The sequence below is a fragment of the Gorilla gorilla genome, chromosome 21, assembly GCF_029281585.2.
Source record: "Gorilla gorilla gorilla isolate KB3781 chromosome 21, NHGRI_mGorGor1-v2.1_pri, whole genome shotgun sequence".
In the NCBI taxonomy this organism is placed as follows: domain Eukaryota; kingdom Metazoa; phylum Chordata; class Mammalia; order Primates; family Hominidae; genus Gorilla; species Gorilla gorilla.
The window spans coordinates 71,520,588-71,544,622 of NC_073245.2; the positions used below are offsets into that span (position 1 = coordinate 71,520,588).

At 39.9% G+C, this 24,035-nt stretch overlaps 1 protein-coding gene across 1 annotated transcript in view; it reads left to right on the forward strand.

Annotated features, from left to right (window-relative positions):
• ZNF831 (zinc finger protein 831) overlaps positions 1 to 21,252 on the forward strand; it is a 68,714-nt gene extending 47,462 nt beyond the window's left edge. The window contains exons 4-5 of the mRNA XM_031004937.3: positions 14,263 to 14,423; positions 15,187 to 21,252. Coding sequence (XP_030860797.3) covers positions 14,263 to 14,423; positions 15,187 to 16,032 — 1,007 coding nt within the window. The 3' untranslated portion in view covers positions 16,033 to 21,252. The remainder of the gene's footprint in view (positions 1 to 14,262; positions 14,424 to 15,186) is intronic.
• Positions 21,253 to 24,035: the final 2,783 nt, after the last annotated feature.

The following is a 24,035-nucleotide window of genomic DNA, read 5'->3' on the forward strand; positions in this document are numbered from 1 at the left end:
TAATGAGCACCGAGACGAGATCTTATATACAGGGTACATTTCTACACTAAAACTATTTTAAATTTTATTATCCACCTCATGCTATTTCATCTCCTCTCATCCTCTCCCCCTTGTATCTATTAGAGCCTGGGTATGGATTTCTTTCCCTGAGATAAGTTTCATAATCATGAAGCATACTTGACAGTCACACACAGCAGACGCAGGGCCGGAAGAGGTTCAGCAAGGAAAATGGTAGCTTTGTTTTCCTCTCTGTGAGAGAAATATTGGAATATTGGAGGTAAAATGGATGAATACATTCCCCCAAATAGAAGTTTTGAAGGTTGCTTTTGCATAGAGAAGTTGAAGACTCCATGAAGTGATAGAAAGCATGTAGATATGACAATTATTTTTCTTTTGTTCCCCTCACCCAGCATCCTTTGGGGTACAGGCCCACTTCCCATTTTTCTTCCCCTTTCTCCACATTGAATTTTTTTTTCTTTAATAAATTTTTATGATGGCCTGAGTGAGAAAACCAAACCAAACCCATTCCCAGCGCTTCCAGCCCTCAGGTTTTGTTGGATGTTCATGCAATTTTCTCATTATTTTTCTGTCAGTGTTCATAGAAACAGTGTAAACTACTTGATTTCAAAACCATTATGTTAGTTTACTGCATGATCATTTAAGCTGTGTATTCTTTTCTGATTTGAATTTAGTCATAACATATTTTAAAAGATAAGCCAAGAAGATTTCTCGAATACATTTTTGATGACAACTGCTTACAGTTCAAGTTTCCCCCCTTCTTTCATCTTTTCTTATTTGACTTTCATTTTACATCCTTGATTTAGTTATTCTTTCTTTCTGTAAACACTTTTTTTTTTTTTTTTTTGAGATGGAGTCTCGCTCTGTCGCCCAGGCTGCAGTATAGTGACCTTGGCTCACTGCAACCTCTTCCTCCTGGGTTCAAGCGATTCTCCTGCCTCAGCCTCCCGAGTAGCTGGGATTACAGGCGTGCACCACCACACCTGGCTAGTTTTTGTATTTTTAGTAGAGACAGCGTTTCACCATGTTGGCCAGGCTGGTCTTGAACTCCTGACCTCAGGCGATCCGCCCACCTTGGCCTCCCAGAGTGCTGGGATTACAGGCGTGAGCCACCGCACCTGGCCATGTGTAAGCATTTTAAGCAGACTTTGTGACTTCTATTGAGAGAAGATTCTGGGGCAGCACAGTCTTACTTCTCCAGTTTTGTCTCACTCAAGAAAATACCCAGGTAGACAGCCCTGTGCTATGGTGAACTGGTTCCTCCAGCCCCCACCGCTGCCTAAGACCACCCCCAGGGGAGGATTCGGGGAAGTGGAAGCCTGGAAGACTCTAAAGATTACCTTCTCTCCCCTTGGGGAAGGTTTGTGTAGTTTTTATTCTGTTCTTCTCACCCCCACCCCCACCTACCCCCCCAGTCCCCCAGCTGCTGTCTATCCTCTGTGCAGAATTGTGTGCCTGCCACAAGATTCCCCTCCTGCGGCATTCTCCACCCCTTCTCCAGTTGGAATTTTCTGGATGCTTGACATTGTTTACACTCTTCTTTCGACAAGAGTTAAAGGCTACCTCCCATTTTCTGTCAGATCATAGATGTCCTTTCCTCTATTGCTTTAGAATTGCCAAAGAGACTCCTTTTGTGAGTGGTAGAATAGAATCCTTCAGGAAAGATGTAAAGGCTTTTTCTACACCTCAAAAATGGACTTTCTAGGCAGTTCTAATAATACATCAATTGCTGCTCTTTTAAAAACATCTAGAAATGAGATTTGCTGATTGATTTGATTGGTTTGAAAATTATTTCTAGGGGCCGGGCGCGGTGGCTCACGCCTGTAATCCCAGCACTTTGGGAGGCTGAGGCGGGCAGATCATGAGGTCAGGAGATGGAGACCATCCTGGCTAACACGGTGAAACCCCGTCTCTACTAAAAATACAAAAAATTAGCCGGGCGTGGTGGCGGGCGCCTGTAGTCCCAGCTACTCCGGAGGCTGAGGCAGGAGAATGGCGTGAACCCGGGAGGCGGAGCTTGCAGTGAGCCGAGATCGCGCCGCTGCACTCCAGCCTGGGCGACAGAGCGAGACTCCGTCTCAATCAATCAATCAATCAATCAACCAATAAAAATATTTCTAGGGAAATACTCTTCCTTTTTTATTCCCTCTCTTTCCTAAATGTTGCTTTTGTCGTCCTACCTGTATTTTCAGGTAAGCTTTTGGGTTTGTGTGTAAGTGAGCTTGTAAATTTTTAATGCATTTTAACCAGACTGAAGAAATTTACAGGAAGATAGAGATGCTACCGTGCGTCTAGGAGATAGTTTCTGAGGTAAAAAAGAAAAAAAGTCCTATAATTAAAGTTTTATATTATAAAATAATTTCTACAGCTGGTGTGAGGACAAAGGAGAGACTTCTTAGAATTCTGTAAGAATTTGGCCCCTCTCTTCCTATTATTCCTCCATTCCTCTTTGTTACCCCACGTCTCAGCTTCCAAGTTATATGCGACCTTGAGGTTCAAGTCTCCATGATCTCTTCATAGCAGAGCAGAGCTAAGTCTTGATATTTTATTCCTTGCTTTGGTCTAAAAGAACTCATAACCGGCCCCCTCTATTTTTTTTTAATCAGAACCCACAGAAACCATTGAGAGGCTTTTGCTGAAAAAAAATGCCACTTGAGCTGCATTGCTAAGGATTGCAGTTCCCGACGTACTCTTTCTTTTGAGGTGGAAATCTTGAGAAAAGAAGCCAAGTTGAAAGCATTTCAGTGACCCCACAGTCCACCCGGTTGAGTTTCTTTTATTACAAATTTTTATACGTTTATAAGAAACATATATAAGAAAACTTTTGTAAGAAACGTTTATAAGAAAATGACACTTGTAAAATAAGCCAGAAAGCGTAGATTCTTGAGTAAATTTCTGTATGTGAAAGTTTTTAAAGAGTATTTTGGGCAATGTTTATTTCTTTCCTCTTCATCTCAGTCCTCTTGTCTTAAACAGTATTTAAGAAATGCTGTTGAATTTGGTACCTGAATAGGATTTTATATTACTGAAATATTCAAATTGACTGTTCCTTTAGTATTGTTTAGAAGAAATATCTGGGTGAAAAGAAGTTTTCTGCTTTCCAAATGCTTCACTTTCCTCTACGCCACAAAAAATAAGAGAACTGAAAGAGAAGAAAGAAAAGTACAATCACCTAAGTACTCCACGAGATAGAATATCTAAACACGTTATGAAAACAGAACAATATTCCCCCATCGTCTTTTGCTGGTTTTCTTGTCGAATTAAGTTTTACTCGTCTGAAGTCTTGGTTTGAGCGAAGCCCTAAATGCTCCTTCAATATTTGTTGCTTCACAAAGGCTGGACTTAGAATGTTTTCTTTCCTAAGGTGATTAGAAAACCAAAATTGATGACGCCAACTCTAATATTTTCTTTCTTGTTTCTGTTTCTAGTTTGACAAGAGCCCATTTTCCCCCCCTCAGGATTAATGAAGGAGAGAAGGGGAGATCTTTCTTCCCAGCTATTATTATTGAAATGGATCAATTTCTCCTTTTTAAGGATGCAAATCTTGAGGAAAAATGAGCTCTCTCCAATACCTTAATTATATTTCAAGAAATGGGCTGTTGTTTATGAACTCATCCAGTATTGAGAAACATTGAAAATAATCATTCAAACAGTAGATACTCTTGATTTCAATTTTGGCATCATATATTTCAGAAGGTATTTTCACTAATTATATTTTTTCTCCTCATATATCCTTTTGCTGTCTAAATTTTAGATACACACTTGTGGTCTAGGCACAAATATTAACGATTGATTTTAAATATGACTTTCCACTAAATATTGTTTAGAAAAAGAAAAACAAATCTCTAAATGGGGAATCTTAAATTGATTACCTTTTATCAAAGAAATAAGAGAAATGAGTACCACTAAGAAAAGTAATTTCTGAAATAAAATGTATGATTACTTTAGAAGAGACAAACTTTCAAAAAATTGCACTAGGAAAGAGAAATACCCTGGTATGGGTTGCTAGATTTTGATAAATGTATTTTTCTGCTGTTTCGATGAGTCCTTCAGCCACATCTCTCTGAGGAATCAGGGCTGAGGCTTCATCACCAAGTCAACCCTCCTTAGATGGTTTTGTGAGGTGGCATTTTAGCGATTCCTCAGGCTGGTCACCTCAGACTCTCAAAGCAGATGAAGCGCCCTGGTGGTGTGGAGATGGGATGATTCATAACCCATCTCCTCTGTGGCATTTACCACAATACCAATCATTGTGTAATTCTGTCCTGTTTTGTTTTATCTTCAGCTACGTGTATACTACAACAAGTACATAGAATAGAGCTTCTTAATTATTAGCAATAAACCTGTATTTAACTCCAGGGCAAGGCAGGGCAGGGGATGAGGGAGACCTCTATTCTTTCCCCTTGTCTTATTTACTTTCCCTCTTACTGGAATCTCTTCTTTTGAATTCAGCACATACCTAAGGTTTTAAGTGATTGAAATATTTTAACTGGATTTTTTTCCCCCACTAACATAGTTTAGGAAAATTCCTCTGAGGCTGAAGTTATCAACGCAGCTGCCTTTCATTGAAAAAATAGAAAAGCAAAGAAAACTGCTCAGACAGGTACTTTTCGAGGTAAAAGGTTTACCTAATCACGTTGAAGAGGTCGAATAGCTAAGTATTATGTGAGGATGGTGACGTAATTCTCTGAAATCAAGTAGATGAGAGTTATTTCTTCTTTTTATCCTTTGCACTTGTGTTACTCTGCCATGAGTAGACAGAGGGAGGTGGGAGGAGACACCCTTGGTGTTTCTTGTGCCCCATTTCTCTGTCACAAATCGCCTCAAAATGTTTTCCCAAGGAGAAACAAAATGGCAGCCTGAACTCTAGGACTCCCTCATCCACTCACTCCCTCCTTGTTTCTCTGACTAGAACTAATGGCTCTGTACCATTATTTTTCCTGTAAGAATTAATAGGGAGATATTCTTTTCCTAAAGCCATTAGTTAAGTAATATTGCTTACAGAATTGCTGAAACAGGATAACATCTCCTTCCCCAGAGTGTAAATCTTAAGAAATGATGAGGCAATTGCTTAAACACATCAATTATATCCCAAAACCTGAACTTTTCTCTCTACAGTTTTCATTTAGAGTTAAGAAAGTTTGAAATTAATGATCCATAAAGTAGATTCTCCTGATTCAATTTTGGCACTGAAGAATGCAAATAATATTAACAATTTTTTCCCTTCATTTAGTTTTCTTTCTTCCTCACAATTTATCCTCTCTTTATTTTAGCTCATTCTCTTCTTGTCTGGGCATGATTAAAGTTTTGACTTACCAAAAGATTTTAAGCATACTTTCCCCACTAAAAATGTTTTTTTGGAGAAAATGGTAAGTGAAGTGTTCTTCAACTGATTGCCTTTCATCAAAGAAAGAGAAGACGAATGAGAACCATAGAGAAAAGTGGTTTCTGGGGAAAAAAAAAAGAGATTTAAAATTATTACTGAGAGAGGCAGTTTCAAAAAAAATACGATAGTACAGAAATACTCTAGATTTGGCTAGAGGTGGAAAAAATATATTTTTCTCTTCCTTTCATGAATCTCTCAGTTTTTCTGTGCCTGAAAAACTAAATTTTAGTTACTGGTGTGTGAGGATTTATCTCTATCTTTCAGCAACCTGTTCTGATCTTCTGGTAAGAGGACTGATTTGACTTTTAGTTTTGCCTGAGCATATTCAGGTATAATACACTTTGGGGGTTTTCCTCATTATTTTGAGTCTGAATTTTAGAACCAATATGATTATGTGTCTCTTATTTTTCTTTCCAACTTATAAGGCAATATCATGTTTGTTGCAAAAAAGAAAGCAGCATTGACTTATCCAAGGAAAGCCTGACAACTTCCAGCCACACTGCCCCTGAGGCCATCAGAGTTAGGTTGGCACACATCCTTCTACATCTTTCTCCACTGACAAACAAATACAGACAGACACCTTTTGTTGTTGTTTTTTACACAAAGGCTCATACCAGATGTAGTAATCGCCAATTCTTTTCTTCTTAATATGTTTTGTATATAACTCTAGGCCGATATGTATATAGATTGTTTTAATAGTGGCGTACAATCCCCTAGTTTGGATGTACTACTATTTATCTGTTCATCCCTTCCTTTATTGATGGATGTTTATGTTGATGCCTATTGTTTTTCCTACCACAACTATTGCTGCAGTACACATTCTTGCCTGATTTCCCAAAGAGCAATTGCTGGATCAATGGTTTTATACTTACTTATTTCACTTTATAAGATACCACCAAATTACTTTTCAAAAACGGACTTACTCTCCCATCAATACTTTTAACAGTATTTTTAAAAAGAAACTTTGCTTCAGCAAGAGAGCAAACAAAGCCACAGAGAAGCTTTGCTATCAGAGTGGGCGGAGCATGTGAGTTTCTTAAATAACAAGAGGTCACCACCAACCGGCCTCTCATTAGCAAATTCAGGCCACAGATGTATTGGGTAGCACAATGCTACTGTCATTTTGAAAACTAATTAGTTATGAATGTTTGAAAGCATGTGAAATACAGATTTTGATTTTTCTCCTGAAAAACAAACAGACCTGGTGAGCTGGACCCTCCGGCCTTCATTGTCTCAGTTGGCTGGAGCTAGGGGTCAGCCGCCCCTGGGGCCTGGGCTTGCTGTTTGGCCATCCCCAGGCAGGCACCCGAATTAGCAATTTGTCTGGCTCCTGTAGCATTTGGGTTTGTGATCTTTGGTTTAAACTAGGGTTTCTCAACCTGGGCACTGCTGACATTTGGCGACACTCCATTCTTTGTCGCAGTGTGGGATGTGTAGCAGGGTCGCTGGTCTCCACCCACAACATGCCAGGAGCATCCGCTCCACTCCGAGTCAGGACCACCCAAAATTTCTCCAGACATCACCCTTGCTTCGGAACCACTGGTTTTTAACAAACCCACAAAATGCATTTTCCTCAGTCAATTTTGAAATAACTTTTCAAAGACTGTTCCTGGGCAGTTTTCATTATTTCATTTGATGAAGGAACACTGTTGAATTCTGTACACGACCAAGCTTTAAAGTCACTGAAATGTTTCAAATCAGCCCCGTTCACTGAATTTGGAGAAAGTATCTGAGAGGAAAAAGTGATCAAAACACGTTCCTTTCATCTCAGGAGCAGAAATGGAGAGACGACGGTGATTACAGATGGTTTCTGAAGTAAAACCTTTACCTAATTACACACACATAAAAGATACAATTTCTAAATACTGTATGAAGAGGGTTGAATACATTTCTGGCACAAAGGTAGACATTGGCTTTGTTCACTTTGGTTTTCTTCAGTGGTTTCTTTTGTTTGTTCATCACGGGCCTGGGCGAGCTCACCTCTCCCTCTGCAGTCTGTCTCCTTGGGCTCACATAATCCTCCTCTGAAGGGATTTCTGAGGTATTTGGAGCCAGCAAGAGGCCGGGGATGGGTCTGGGGGTCTCTCCAGAGCCCTCTTCTCTCTCTGTGCCTTCACTCTCCTTCTCTGACAGGACTTCCGACATCTTTTCTCATTAGAATTAATGGAGAACTATCCCCAAAGCTATTAAGTCATAGTGCTCTGAAATTGCTGAAACAGAATAATTTCTCTTTCATTCTAGGGTGTAAATCTTGAGGAAAGATGAGAAGCTGTTTCAGGTATATCAATGTCCCAGGGAAGAGACTCACACAGACAATTTTCATTTAGCAACAAGAAACTTTTAAAAGAATGATACACAAAGTAGATCAGCCAGTTTCTGTTTTGACTTTCAATCTTTCAAATAGTATTTTCTTTTTTATTGTCTTTTTTCCTTCTCTAATTTCATAATCCTATTTTCAGTCTATATTTTAAGGGCACACACTTGATGTCTGGACATGACAGAATTTTTAAAGCAAAATTTTAAACACCGCTTTGCACTGAATTCAGGATTTCTGTCAGGGGAGGGTGGTTATCTTGATTGCCTTTCATCAGAGAAATAGAAAAGAGATGAAAATTACTAAGAAAAATGGTTGTTGAAATAAAAGATTTGTTTATGATTACTTAGAGGCAAACTTTCAAAAGATTGCATTAGGATAGTGCAGAAATACCCGAGGCTGTACTTGATAAATCCCTTTCTGGTCCTCTCCCCCAACCCTCCCTGCCTGTGCAGCTGAAGTCGGGGCTGCTTCTCACTGCTCACCGCCCACTGACTTCTGATTATTTTTTGATTGGCATTGACATCCAACGTCTCCCATTCTCTCTGCCTGAGAGGAATAAAACCTCTTTCTTCCATCATTTTTAGCCATTTTTTTTGTAAAGAGGCTTCATAAACAAAAAATGTAATAGGATTGCAGAAACAAATGAATTTACTGTCAAAGAAACTTTAGCATAACGTCAGGTATGCAACAGAGACTTAAAGAAAATTGGTTGAATAATTACATGAATAGATGATTCAGACTTAGAAAGCCATCCAGGACAGGGGTGATGTCAGATGATTTACTGTGCGCATAGTTTTGCTCTTTTCCATAGATATAGGTTGGGTTGGGGTCCTATTTCATGGCCACCCAGCACCTTCGTGCTTTTTCTTTCATGCTATTTACTATATTTGCTTGGTGAATTTTTTATATAATTATTTGCTTACTGAATTTCTCCCCCATTGAACTATAATTATCATGTGGGTGTGTCTGCCTCATTTTCCACAGAACAAATGCCCTGTGTTTAGCATAGTTCTTGGCACGGTTGTTGGTTGTGCTTGGTGCTCAGTAAATATTTAGGCTCAATAACATAGGCTCGAAAACAGGCTTAAAAATATTTGAATAAATAACTGTCCACAAAGTTATTACTTTTAGAGATCTGCCCAGCTTTCTTTAAGTAAATGCTAGCACATTGTGGATCTGTTAATTCCAGGGATGCTTCTAAACAATTTAATCACAGATTAATTAATAGTCTAGGAAATTACTCCTATATTCTTGTTTATATTTGCAGCTTGCTTAGAAGGTTGATTTTATAGACTCATTTTTAACCCTTTTTTTAAATAATAATTCAGTCTTTGGAATCCACATTCATGGAGTTTTGGTGTATTGGGACAAACCAAAAGAAATATATCAAATTACTTACATTTTTAGTTAATGATATTTGAGCAGTGCGTTTATAGCATTTTAATAAGGCCTAGACATTAGGCAGCTGGAAGAAGATTTGGCATTAAAGATGTCTACAGTTATGTTGTAAGTTTCATCATGTTGTTTATTTCATTTTCTTTCTAAGTATTTTACAGTTTCCTGTAGCCTTTGCAAGATGGCCACATTTAAAATTGCTGTAACACTTTAAGTGGCCTCTTCCTCTAAATGCAGTCTGGCAATTATTTCTGAGGGAAGTTATTAAAAACACAGCCTTTAATCAGGGAAAGAACAGCATGGCACAGAGAGCTGTGATGAGAGATGGTCTCTCTAATAAGAGTCCCATAATTGTGTAAAAGCGATCGAATTTCTGAAGATGGCATTAAGACAGTGGAGTTTGTAATTTCTGAGGATGTAGGAAGTGATTCATACAGTGTGATGCTGAAGCCTCAATGGAATCACATTCTGTGATTTAAAATTTGGCCAGGCAACTACTTCCTTTTTGAAAAGGGCCATTCATTTAAAAGCAAGTTAGTGTCCTTCCTCAATAATCCAAATCAGTTTAACACACTTCAGTGACATTATTTGAGCATTTTTCACAATTATTAAAGATAATTCACTTTTCTCTGTAGACTGCAGGGTCAAAAACAAATTAGATCAGTGGATTTTCTTCCTTTACTTTCATAGATGAGTCAGAAGTTATTGGTCAAATGTGCACATGACCTTTCTACTTAAGCTTAAAAACCACAACAACCTGTTGGGAAGACATTTGGCCAATCTGATTATTTTCTCTACACTAATTGGTTTTACTTCTTCATTGAATTGAATGAATTGCATGGTTGTTTTGTCACTGTGGGGACAGAGCTTAATTCACTTAGAGTGAGCACTTGTGCTTGGTGAATGATGAGGCTAAGGAAATGCATATCGTCACCATTAATTTTTGATATTTTTTCATGGGTGAGAATGAAAACATATCTTGAATCCATCCCTTTTTTCCCTTTCTATTTCTGGTGCCCTAGTCAAGCCATCTCATCTGGCCCCTAGATTATCCTAGTAAGCTTGTAACTGTTTTTCCCACCTCTCCTCACCTCTCTCCCGAGTTTGGCTTCAACATTTAAACTTCTTACCACAGTCACTTGTACCCCACAAGATCTGAGTCCCTGTTGACTTCCCCACCATCATCTTGCCCCTGCCCCTGCATTCACGACTGTCCTTCCACATTGGCCCCCCATGGGTCTCTTGCTCCCCCAAGCTGCTTTCCCCTTTAAGGTCTCTGTATTGTTCCTTCTTTTTTCTAGAACATCCTTTGTGGGCTTGTTCTTTCTCACTCTGAAGGTCTCATTTCTGATGTCGCCTTTCTGAGAAGTCTTCCTTGACTATATAAAAGAGTCGTCCCTGGCTACTCTTTGGATTAAGCCCCCTCGTTACTCTCTTTACTACCCCCTGCTTATCATGAGTCTGTAGTATGCTCCCCTCCATTTCTCATTAGTGTCTGGAATAGCCTCTTGGTAATTGTTACTGCCTATAATACTCTCATTTTCACTCTCGGTAATATCCCCGTCCTCGATTTATTTCCTTTGCGACCCCATCACAATAGGCGTCTGCTTCCTTGTCTTTGCTTCTCTTTCCCCATTACGGTAGAAGCTCTTGAGGGCCAGCGTCACCTTTGTTTTGTTCTTCTCAGACTCTTCAAGGTGGAGCATGGTGCCTGGGTCATTGAAGGGGCCCAGGATGTGGTTGTTGAACAGGTGAATGGAGTACCAAAAGCCTGGTTCTGTGCCATTAGATTACCCGAGAATACAGGAGGGTCAAGAAAGATTGTGTGGAAGAAAAAAGCATTGCTATCTTTCCTAAACTGTGCACTTCTCTACGGATTTTCAAAGTTGATTTGCTCAGGATTAGCACACTTAGTAATCTAGTAACTTACCCCTTGAGATATAAGAAGTGGAACTGTTCTTTTGGTTTAAGATGGAGGATGGAACACATTTATTTACCTCAACTTTTCTCTAACAACCCACAAGAGGTTAGTAATTAAAGGTGTTTATAATATATAAGCTCACAAGGAGAAACGACTTGGAGAAGAAATGATGCCACCAGTTTGAAAACTGGAGTGCAGAGTCTGAATGGGAACTGATGTAGCTGACCCCAAGGAATGGAATCCTGATTTAACAGTGAGAAGACTCCCCACAACTCAGATATTCATGGTACCAGGTGTGGCTGAAAACAAGATTGATTGAAAGACTAAGAAGCAATCAGACTTCATTCCCACTCCGTTTCTACTTCTCAGAGTTTGGTAACTTCCCTCACCCTTGGAGAAGACTAGGGGCTTAGTCTCTGGACAGCATACAAAATGCTGGGGGACACTTGGCATAATTAGTTCAGCAGGGGAGTGAGGGGACTAGATTGAAAATGGGGTTTGAGCAAATGTGAATACTGCATATGAGCCCCCAGAATCTCTTCTCTAATTTTAACTCCAGAATGCCGGCAGCCTGGCTTCTATTTTCCAGTCAGGAGACCTGAGGACTCTTCTTGTAGAAGCTGACCAGTACACGTGGAGACCTGCAGATAACTACTTCAGGCTTCCCACTTAAACAGGGCAACCACATAACCTAACAGTAGGGCCCATGGTTGACAGATTGCACTTGTAAAGAACACCAAGTCAGCTTTTTTGTGCCCATTTCCTAAACATAAGCAGCTAAGATTGCTGTATTTCTCAGGAAAGCCACCAACCTAAAGAGAGAAATAAAAACAAACCAATGGAAACAAAGGAACTTGGAAGAGGAACTATGTAGGGGGAGGCAAACTTCAACAACGACAACAACAACAACCCATTATTAACATTGCTGGGGGTAAAAGAGAGGATGTTAGAGCTATGAAGTAAGAACAGGATGCTATAAAAAAAGAACATGGGAAAGAACTCTTAGAAATTAAAAGCATAATAGCAGAAATAGAAACTCATTGGAATATAAAGTTGAGGAAATTCCCCCAAAAGTGAAGCAAAAAGACCAAGAAATAGAACATCAGAGCGAAAAGATAAGAAAAATAGAAGATTATACCAGGAGATCCAATAACCCAATAAGGGCAGTTCTAGAAAGAGAGAGAAGACAAAACAGAAGGGAAAAAAAATCAGAAATAACAGGTAAGTTCAAGAGTTATATTGTACAATGTGGTAACTATAGTTAATAACAATGTTTTGTATTCTTAAAAATTGCTGAGAGTATAAGTGTTCTTGCCAAAAAAAGATAAGCCTAATACATATGTTATTAATAATAAGCTAATTTAGCCAACTTACAATGTGTATATATTTCCAAACAATGCATTGTACATGAGGAAGGAAAAGGAAATAAAGAAAAACAGAACCACATTTTTCTAAAACCTGAGGACATGATTCAGATTGAAAGAATTGATTGAGTGCCCAGACAGTGAATGAAGATAGACCCAGGCTGTGGTGACACCAGAAATAAAGAAGAGCCTCGGGGATTCCAGAGAACGACATACAAAAAGATTTCATCCAAAGGACCATGAATCATAAATCATATTGTCTCCAGACTTTTCAACAACTGGAACACAATAGAGCCATGTCTGCAACCCCAAAGGGAAATGATTTCCGATTTTGAATGTCATACCCAGCCAAGCTGCCAATTACATCTAAAGAGTTATACTTCATGTACCCTTTCTCATGAAACTACTAGAAGTTTTGTGTTAGAAAGCAGGAGTGTAAACCAAGAAAAAAGAAGTTGTAGAGGTTCAGGAACCAGGAAAGAGGTGAAGAGAATCAGCACAGCGGGGATGAAGGGAGACCCCAGGGGCACAGTCATGCTGCAGAGAAACATGGTCCACTTGCAGCAGATCAGAAAGTTTCAAGGAAACATTTCTCACAGAATGAAATGAAACCTCAGACAATTGGAGAAGTGGTTGGAAAATGATTTTAGAAATGAGTCCATAGAAAACTCAGCAAAATTTTTAAAAAGCAAAATCGTCATTAATTCCAGGGAAAGCACTTTTCACAAGAAAGGCAACATAATCGTAGTATACTACAAGATTCAGTGCTGACAGGTATTCTCCTAAACATACTAATATAAACATGGAATATTCGCCTAAATGAAAACAGGCCATAGGGGTTAGAGAACTGTTGAGAAGATAGAGAGGTGGAAAGTGTGCTTGTGTGGGGGGTCATGAAGTTTGAAGAGAAGGAGAACTGGAAGAAGAGGGAAACCCTCCTCTCTCCCCATGAGAAGTCACAGCTACTACTTCCACAAGATGTAGTTCTATAACAATGTTATCAGACATGAAGGAGCTAAAAGTCAAAAGACTCCCAAATGGGAAAAGATGGATGGGTTGGCAGGGGTTGCTGTTTTTCTTAATACACAGTTAGGCTTGACTTTTCAGACTGCACATGTGTACCTTTCATCAAAATAAAAGCAAATTTAAAAGTGGGTCTAGTGCTTCTTCTCTAGTGACACAGTCGTTTTAAGATATTTCTCTGATCTCATAGCATGATGGAACCTGCCCTCTCTGAAATTTTGTGATCCTTTTGACTGGTATGCCAGGTCATCAGTGCGGGTGAAGGATGAAGGAAAGACAGGTATGAGAAGTGCTGTTTTGTGGATATTGTCAGGGCCCTTCTTTCCTTCCACAATCACAACAATAACCACCACAACAAAACAACAGCATCACGAAAGCCAACCTCATCCCTTGCTGCCCAGCACTCTAGTGGGAATTAAGACATGGTTTATATTTCTGGGTTCCCACCATGCATCGAGTGAAACGTCTATTCTGACTACTTGGTAGTATGTCAGAGAATTCAAGCTGATCTAACATTTACCTAAACAGACATGACCAGGAATACAACTCTGATGAGAAGAAGCAACATGAAATATAGATATATTTTATGATATGTATCATTCAGGGATTTTTCTACTTTGAGAATTGGTTTTGTCATTTCCTTCCTTCATAGAGTGGATATATTTTATTTGACCAAATGTGAATTGGTTGGAGATAAATTGAGTTCTTGCACACACCCTGTGAGATGAGGGTTAATGAGCTCAGAGGCGATCAAGAAGTCATGGACAACCTCCTAGGAAATTGCTCTTTGCTAATTTTATAATTCCAGTCGTATGTAAATGTGCCTCTCCCCTTGCAGGTCTGAATCTGCAAGAGGACCCATCTCGTGCCACCTCAGAATCACCTCCTTGTTGTGGGAAGGAAGAGAAGAAGGAAGGTGACTGCAGACAAACCTTAGGAACCCTCTCTCTTGGTACAAGTTCAAGAATTGTCAGGGAAATGGACAAACGAACTGTGAAGGTGGGCATGATGATTTTGAGCTGCCTCTACCTATTCCTGGTCTAGATTTATAGCCCTGCTTGTTCTTGCTGCTCTTGTTCAGTGTGGCAGAACTTGCTCGGATCACCTTATGAAGATTAGTGGCACAGAAAGCCCATTAAGACAAACAAATAACTCAAAACATTCTGTATCGAATGAGTAGCTTTGGTAGTGCAAACATTGGGATGATTTCTGATGGTTTCTTTAAAAAAAACCCAAGTATGTTATTACTGCACACCTGAATAGAGAGATGGCTGACAGACGCCACTGCAACATGAAGCCCCCCCAGACAGATTGTGGGGCTGCGTGTTGAAAACCACTAAAATATGTATCCAGACCACACTTGGAAAAACACTTATCTGGAAAAAACAAAAAAAACAAAAAACCCTTCAATACACAGTCCTATAAAATGTACATCCGCTTCATGAGCGGTAGTGACTTAAAAAAGGAAGCTGAGAACTGGTTAGATAATTGAGTGGTTTTGTTTTTCACAAAGCCAGATAAAAGCACAGGATGTCAGCAACCTATTTTGTATCAATCAGGAGCTTTATTCGAGTTAATGCACCAATTAGTTATTAATGGAAACTTATTGAGGGCGTCATATTGAAGTTCGCGCTTGGTAAAGAATCATTAAGACCTCAAGACCTGTTTTCATTGAGGACCACGTTTCTGACCACATTTTTCTTTGTACCAATTAACCTTCCACCCCCTCCCCCCCATTTTTTTCCTTTGCACTTTGTTGCAGGATATTTCTCCATCTGCTGGTGAGCATGGTGACTGTACTACTCACAGCACTGCTGCCACATCAGGATTATCTCTGCAATCTGACACCTGCCTGGCAGTGGTTAATGACGTGCCTCTACCCCCTGGCAAAAGTCTTGACCTTGGGTTGCTGGAGACTCAGCTGCTGGCCTCCCAGGATTCAGTCTCAACAGATCCCAAACCATGCATCTTCTCAGATGCTCAAAGGCCTTCTTCCTTTGGGTCCAAAGGAACTTTTCCCCACCATGACATTGCTACCTCTGTGGCTGCCGTTTGTATTTCTCTGCCAGTGAGAACAGATCACATAGCCCAGGAAATTCACAGCGCTGAACCACGAGACCACAGCCAGACTGCAGGGAGGACTCTGACATCAAGCTCCCCAGACAGCGAAGTCACAGAAGAGGGCAGAGCACAGACCCTCTTGCCAGGAAGACCTTCCTCTGGACAAAGAACTTCAGATTCGGTTCCACTGGAGTCAACTGAAAAAACTCATCTTGAAATACCAGCTTCAGGACCAAGTTCAGCTAGTTCACACCACAAGGAAGGGAGACACAAGACGTTTTTTCCTTCCAGAGGCCAGTATGGGTGTGGGGAAATGACTGTCCCCTGCCCCTCTTTAGGAAGTGACGGTAGGAAACGTCAGGTATCTGGATTAATCACTCGGAAAGATTCTGTGGTTCCTTCTAAGCCAGAGCAGCCCATAGAAATTCCTGGAGCCCCTTCTAAATCTCTCAAGAAGAGGAGTCTGGAAGGAATGAGAAAGCAAACTCGAGTAGAGTTCAGTGACACCAGCAGCGACGATGAAGACCGATTAGTTATAGAAATATGAAGCTTCCAGAGAAACATGGTGTCTTTGGTCAAAAAGACTGTTGACGCTTCACAAGTAAATGTTGTCAGGCTGGCGGAAGAACTAAACTCTATCCGTGAATCACCTACAGATTAGGAAAGCCATTTTGAGTTATTTACAAGCCAACTGCAACCAACTTCTGACCCCCAACTCAGCCGCAGCGTTCCCCAGCTCCCCTTGGGAGTGCTCTGCTCATCTTCAAATGGTGCCAGGCAGGGCAGACATGGCAAGGAAGCAAACTCTGCAAATGGTCAACGTGCACAGTGACTGGGCCTTGACTCCCAGCCTCGTCTTCTGCACCTGTCCCCCACTGCCTCTCTGCAATCAAATGGCACTAACCAAGAAAGCCACCATCAACACATTTCTCCGCAAGTGGACCCCACACAGTCGAGGCAACTGGCTTTCTCCATTAGTAAACTGAGGGTTTGCTTCCAAGGTGGAGAGCACACTTGGGATAATTGGAGTAGCTTGACAAAGAGACGGGGGTGTGAACTGGGCACAAAGATACTTCTGTTCATTTTGGAGACAAAATTCAGATACATTAAAAAACTGAAGCTTGTTCAGAGTAATTCACGTCCTTAGTGGAGTTGTAAATACACTTCAAAATGCCTATGATCCGGTGATATGCTGATTACTTTTAAATGTTGCACAAATGGTCAATGCTTATTTATGGTCAGATGATGCAAGCACATGCTCTTGTGCCTGGTGCGTTTGCTGTGGAGATCTCTGAGACTGTCGATTTTTCTAGTTCTTGCAAAGGAACGGTGTTAAAAGTTAATAGAACTGTCTCTCTGTAATGAGTCATTTTTTGAGAGGGAAAAATTCACTTATTTTCCTCTGATTCTTCTTGTCATATTGTGCTCTGAGCAATTTCAATTAGAGGGTTACATTTTAGTAATCTGTACAGCTTCAACTGATGCCTGCTCGTCGTGACGGGAGCCTTTTAGATTTCCTTCAGAAGCTTCAAGGATACAAAACTAATTGGAGTTTTGACGCTGTTTTACATCTCGGTAATTTTATTTTCGGGGCTTAGTGTTACTTTGCTGTCAAATTAAATCAGCCTCTGTATTGTGCACGTCAGAACTGCACAGAGAAAATTCCCCAGTATTCCAAGCCGGTGCGCCCCTGTGCAGAAGAAAACAGATCTACGTCAGCCAGCCCAGGGGGCAAAGCCTCAGTTCCACTGCCTTCCTCTCCCCCTCCTTCCACGGGAGAGGAGAAACTTAAAGAGGTTTACATTGCTGCATTTCAATAAAATTTTATACTTGCTTTTGGTATGATTTTGTACAATTTGAAATTTGTAGTTGAGCTCTTTTGGTGTAACTTTGATGTAATGATGTTCATATGACATCTTGTACTTCAGAGACACAGCAGCAATGCAGAGCATCTCACACATATGAATACACTTCAGTCAGTCTGTGCCTGTGACTAAGTATGGTCAAATTTCAAGTATCTTCATGTGAATTTTCCAATTTTGGTGTTTTTCATAGAAAACTTCAATGCCAGACCAGCTTCCCTGGTTACTTAGCATATATTTGTGACCATTTCATATGCACTCATAAATATCCAAGGATTTCAGGCCCAGCCAAGAAAAACATAAGAAGGGAGGTAAAAAGGATGTTGGACATTCACTTAGTGTACTTTTTAAACCCAACAAAAGCGATGTGGTGATTATCTCCCTTTTCGAATGATTCATGCCACTGTAATGAGAGAGGCAGTGTAGGCAAATGGTCTGAGCCTTGGATGGAGATTGAAGTCGTGACTTTAGCTGGGAAATCTTGGTTAAGAGTCTTTCTGTACCTTAGTTTCCCTAAGTGAGAATAAGAGAGTTGGACCAGATGAATGTATCTCCAGGTTCCAATTTTTCTGAGAATGGTTGATAGAGAAGCTGCTCTCTCCTTAAAATGCATGGACTCAATGGCTTGAAGGTATTCCCCATGGGGAACCATTGCCACGGAGGCCTTGCATGCAAGAAGTTTGGGTGGGGACAGTGAGGAACTGTCCTCACAAGCACCTTCCACCAATTATTGCTGTGAAGAACCTGAGCCTGAAGAAGCTCCATCTAATTTTTTCCCCAGAGTTCCAGATTTTAGGGTGCAATCATCCAGCCTATACATGTGGCTCATAGTTCAAAAAATTAAAAGCAAAACCAGAACTCTCCAGTAGGAATGGAGAAAACCTATCTGTAGGCTGAACTGGCTCCTTTGTCTTAGGAGGCACTGGCCAGGGGAAAAAAACTGTCTTCCAGACCCCTCCTTTCTGGGTGGCTACTGTGGAATCAACGGGGTCACCGGCTGTAAATCAGTAAGTCATAGCTCCAAACAGCACCAGCTTCAGGATGATGGTGGAAGCTCTGTCCCTCTAGGAGCCACCGTTGCCAGCTGTCACATCCCAACCTAGGTCAAATATGGCGGAATATTGATTTCGTCTCTAACTCCCCGTATCTCTTACAAAGGTAAAGCAGGTAGCCAAGCCACCTTGCTTCCCTGGTCTTTGCCTAGTGGCTGGCAATGTTTACAAGTGTACCTTACTTTATAGCAACATGAATTTGTGAAAAAGCTGTATGTCAATGGATTTTTTTAAAATTAAAAATGTATTTTGAATGACCCTAAGGGAGCTGGCTCTTAAAAAGCATCCTAAGGTAAAGATTTTTTTTAAATGAAGAATCTTTTTATAAAGCAATGAACAATCTCTGATTTTATAAATCTTAATTTTCCTATGGGTTTTCTTAAAGTGAAATACAATTATAAGAATACATTTTAAGGGTAACATTAACAACCTAGAACCCAGTTTGGGTTACTAAAAATAAAATGTCAGTATTATCAATTGATAACTACCATAGTTTTATACTCCGCAAGTGTGTACTGCATGATGGTTAAGGAAAAACAAATTTATTTTAGAACAAAGCAAACCAGAGTTTAAAGATCAGGGATTTCCTTCTTTCCCCAGTGCTAATTTTCCCAGTGTTAATTGTATTATATCTTTAGGTAAGGGTCTTAACCAACTGATGCCTCAGTTTCTTCCACAGAGAATAGTTAGAGGGATGCTGTCATGAACTAAGGGAAGGGCACTGAATTTTTTTTTGCCAATCTCAAAAGTGACATTTCCCCATGATGTTCAAGACTCACCAGGTTTCTCTCTCCACCTGTACCTACACCCAGCTAGATCTTGTCGTTAAAGATGTATGGAGGGAAGAGGTTTCAATCCTTCCCTCCTTGGCAACCTACATTGTTAAGTGACTCAAAGTCATGTGATTTTTGGTGGACAACTGGAATCCTCCTTCTTGTAAAACACATTGAAAAACAGCTCATCTCTCCTGTTAGGCTTAACCCTTGAGATTTGAGACAAAGCTAATAACCCCTTTGGTTCACATCTCACAGTAACCAGGAGAACCTATGGTTCATTTGCCAAGCGATTAAAAAAAAGATGGAGGAGGGTGTCTCTGAATTTTAATGAAAACACTGCCAATAGCATGGTGGGTAACCTAGGGCAAGACAGACTTTTTCTTCCTGAAATCACTCTTCTAAAGCTGAGACCGGAAGAGGAACCTTGCAGAAGTACACTGTGACCACAGTTCTTGGCATGAAAGATAAACAATTTGCAGTCTCATGCCAAAAAGTATTTCCTTGCATTTACATTCATTACTTAGAATGATCACATTATTCATTTTTTTCCCCAGCACAGAAATTTGCATTTTGCACAAAATTTGCCTGGTGCAGCAGATCTTTATAGTTACGGAAACTGTCATCATTATCGGAATGTGCTGCTGCTCAACTCCCCAGACATAATTTAATATGGTGAGGAGAATATGACCTGCCTGGCTCTATGGGTGATCATATTTCTACTACTGCAGCAAGCTGGGCTTGTGTATTTTTCCTCACTTCAGTTGTTCTTCCCATAGTTCATGTAGGGAGGCACTTTGGCTTTTGAAACACTACATTTCTCAATATTTAGGCATAATTTATTGTCCTTATTTTTCAGAACCCATTAAATATAAGGGTCAGAACCTAGAAAATCTTATGTGCTGGATTTCTACCCTGTATGATTCTTTTCATCCATGCTTTGCACTTACGTAGGAATATACATAATTTGGTCTGAAGAAGTATAGGAACAGTTGAGCACATTACTTCACCACTGGAAGAATAGGAACCAGGGAAAAACATCAGCCTCTGCCACTTGGAGCACTAGAGGATGACGGAATGTCTTGTATATGCGGTCAACTGTTCAGGATTTACTACTCAATTGGTTGTTCACAATCAGGGAAATGATTGGCTTCTTGGTTGTTTGTTGAACTTTCTTTCTTTATATGGTTAAATTATTTTGTTTTGATAAAAATAAAACTTAAAATGCAAATGTCTCACGTGACTTGTTAACATTTTGACCAAAACCCCTGCAAATCATATGCTTTATGAATTGGACATCTGATTATTCCTAATCATTGACCCAATGCCTCGTTGGCCATATTGGTATCCCATTCCACTCAACAAAGGAATTAGGTCATGTCAAATGATCTCACTTTCTTGTGGTGCTTTTCACACACAGCTCGTTTGTCATTATCTGCCATATTTTATAGTCTGTAACTTAGGAATCTGGTTTTAGATTCTTAAATGTAGCGAAACTCTAAAGCCACAGGAGGGCACGAACCACAGTGCAATAATCCAGAATCTTTTTCCCTTGGATTTGATGTTTTCTGGACATTTAGCATTATTCATTAACAGAGAAGACATCCTTAAATCAAAATCATAGCTTCTTATGAAGGTGATTTATGTACTCCTTGCAAGAATAAGTAGACTTACTTTTACAGCCCAACACAATGTTATTAGTCTATTTACATACCTCTTGAAGACACTTGAAGTCAGTGGGGCACAATTCACTGGAGGGAAAAGTGGGATTGAGGATATGGAAGGAACAGATATACTAATTGATGGCTGTTAATAGCTTTTTTTCCCAAACTCATCAAACTGTAATCGCCGTTATTATAATTAATCTGTTTGTTCCAAACTTCAGTCATTTGAGAACCATCTTAATGCTTTTTGCCATATGTATCAAGATGCCACATGTGGGTCTATTTTTTACTTAATACTTTTATTTAAATTATCTCTGTGTTGAAGAAGCAATTATTGCCCTAAGCGATAACGTCTATGAAAACTTGTTGAATTTTCTAGTTAAGTATATTTTCAAATATGCATTAAAATGTAGTAAAACTATTAAAAATTGTTCGTGTGCCAGTTAAATATCATCTTCATATTACCAGTGGTCTACCCAGTGCACTTGGGTAAACATCGAGCTAACCTAAACAGTATGTTTGCTGTTAGGTTTTCTAGTTATTCTAGCTTCTATTAAGCAGAGCTCTGTCTCCATTTTTTCTCCAAGACAATAGAACTGGTGACCACAAACAGAATTGTGGGATTATTGGGTAAGTTTCTTTGGTCAAACTGTAGAGTTAAATAACTGACATTTCAAATCAAAGGATTTTGGTCTCAAAGGAATAATCACATAATGTTTTGTTGCATAAAAATGTTTTTTGTTTGTTTGTTTTGGTGTTTTGAGTGTTGGCTGATTAGTCGGTGAGTACAGAATGATGTATAGGAATGCGTAGTTAGGAATTCATGCCCAACCAGAAGCACCGACATAAGTTCTGCTGAAATAACTGCTTCCATACTTCTAAATGTGAGGGAAATGGATTTGGCTGTACTAAGAACCACAGAGAGCAACTTTCAAGTCTTCTTAGCGTCAGCTTGTTGATCTTTGGGCTGTGTATGCAGAAAGAATTGCTCAGTGGCATCTGCGACCTTTGTTTCCAGCGGTGACAGACACAGTCTGCCTTCAGTTTCCTTCCGTTTCTGCCAGAGGCAAATTCAACAGCCTCTACCATTGAGCATCTTGGGATTAGTCCATGGCTATTTCAGCCCAGAAATAAGTGAATTATTTTTCTGTATGAGGTATGAGTGAATGGATATCTCATTCCTATTGGGAATGAGAGGTTTGTACCTGCAGCACCTGGGAAAGAGTGGCCCAGTTCTGTCTGTGGCCACAGAGATCTGGTTGCCTTCTGTGTGTATATTGTGTGCAATGGGGTATTAATGCAGCATGATTGAGGCTTCTTGGCTCCATCATACATGAAAGGCCAGATATCTAGCCTTGCTTTTTCTACATGGTGTGTAAACCACAAATGCGAATACTCTAGTTGGACATATTTGCCTGAAGGAACCCTCCTTACACACACACACACACACACACACACACACACACTGAACATATTGAAAACTTCCTCAAAAGTCCTCCCCTTGTTAAAATAACTGGGTGGACTAGGGCTGATGAGTTAGGAAATGAGATGACTATGTATATGGCCCAAAAGGGAGCTCCCTGGAGGTAGAGCCCATGGTGTCTTTATCTTGGTTTTCTTAGCTGCTGGAAGAGTGCCTGGCTCATAGCAGGCATTAGTGCACTTTTGCTGAGTAAACAAATGAAAATGGCTCACCGAGAGTAAACAGAGAAGAAAGAAAGAGTCTAAGATAATTAATATAGCCCAACCCCTTCCTTTTTTTTTTTTTTTTTTTTTTTTGAGATGGAGTCTCACTCTGTTGCCCCAGACTGGAGTGCAGTGGTGTGATCTTGGCTCACTGCAACCTCCACCTCCCTGGTTCAAGCAATTCTTCTGCCTCAACCTCCCGAGTAGCTGAGATTACAGGTGCATGCCACCACACCGGGCTAATTTTTGTATTTTCAGTAGAGACGGGGTTTCACCATGTCCTTAAACCAAAATCATAGCTTCTTATGAAGGTGATTTATGTACTCCTTGCAGGAATAGGTAGACTTACAGCCCAACACAATATTATTAGTCTATTTACATACCTCTTGAAGACACTTGAAGTCAGTGGGGCACAATTCGTTGGAGGGAAAAGTGGGATTGAGGATACGGAAGGAACAGATATACTAATTGATGGCTCTTAATAGCTTTTTTCCACTCATCAAACTGTAATCACCATTATTATAATTAATCTATTTGTTCCAAACTTCAGTCATTTGAGAACCATCTTAATGCTTTTTGCCATATGCATCAAGATGCCACATGTGGGTATGTTATTTACTTAATACTTTTATTTAAGTTATCTCTGTTAAAGAAGCAATTATTGCTCTAAGCAATAATGTCTATGAAAACTTGCTGAATTTTTGAGTTATTTTCGAATATGCATTAAAATGTAGTAAAACTATCAAAAATTGTTCATGTGCCAGTTAAGTATCATTTTCAAATTACCAGTGGTGTACCCAGTGCACTTGGGGAAACATCAAGCTAACCTAAACGGTGTATTTGCTGTTAGGTTCCCTAGTTATTCTAGCTCTTGTTAAGCAGAACTCTGTCTCCATTTTTTCTCCAAGACAATAGAACTAATGACCACGGATAGAATTGTGGGTTTCTTGAATAAGTTTCTTTGGTCAAACTGTACAGTTAAATAATTGACATTTCAAATCAAAGGATTTTGGTCTCAAAGGAATAATCACATAATGTTTCAGCCAGGTTGGTCTTGAACTCCTGACCTGAAGTGATGCATCCACCTCGGCCTCCCAAGGTGCTGGGATTACAGGCGTGAGCCACCACACCTGGCCGCAACCCCTTTCTTTATGAAGATCCATCTCATTATCAGAGATGAACAATGGCATTATTTATCCATTTCAGAATTTAGCAACTATTTCCCATTACTTACTCCATCTTGTTAGTTCAGCCAATAGTTGTTGAGTGCTTAAGTCTGTAGCAGGCACATGAGGATATAGGAGTGAAAAAGACATACAGGATCCGTGGAGCTTTTATCTGGGGGCGGGGGAGGAAGTGTCATTTCAGGAGTCAGGCAGACACATATGTAAACTACATAATATCAGATGGTGCTAAGGGTGAAGAACGTGAAGGGAATGTTAGAAAGTGTATCTTTACCCTAATTCAAAACAATGCAAATAAAATGTTTAAAAATTGTCCTCAGTAGAGAAGA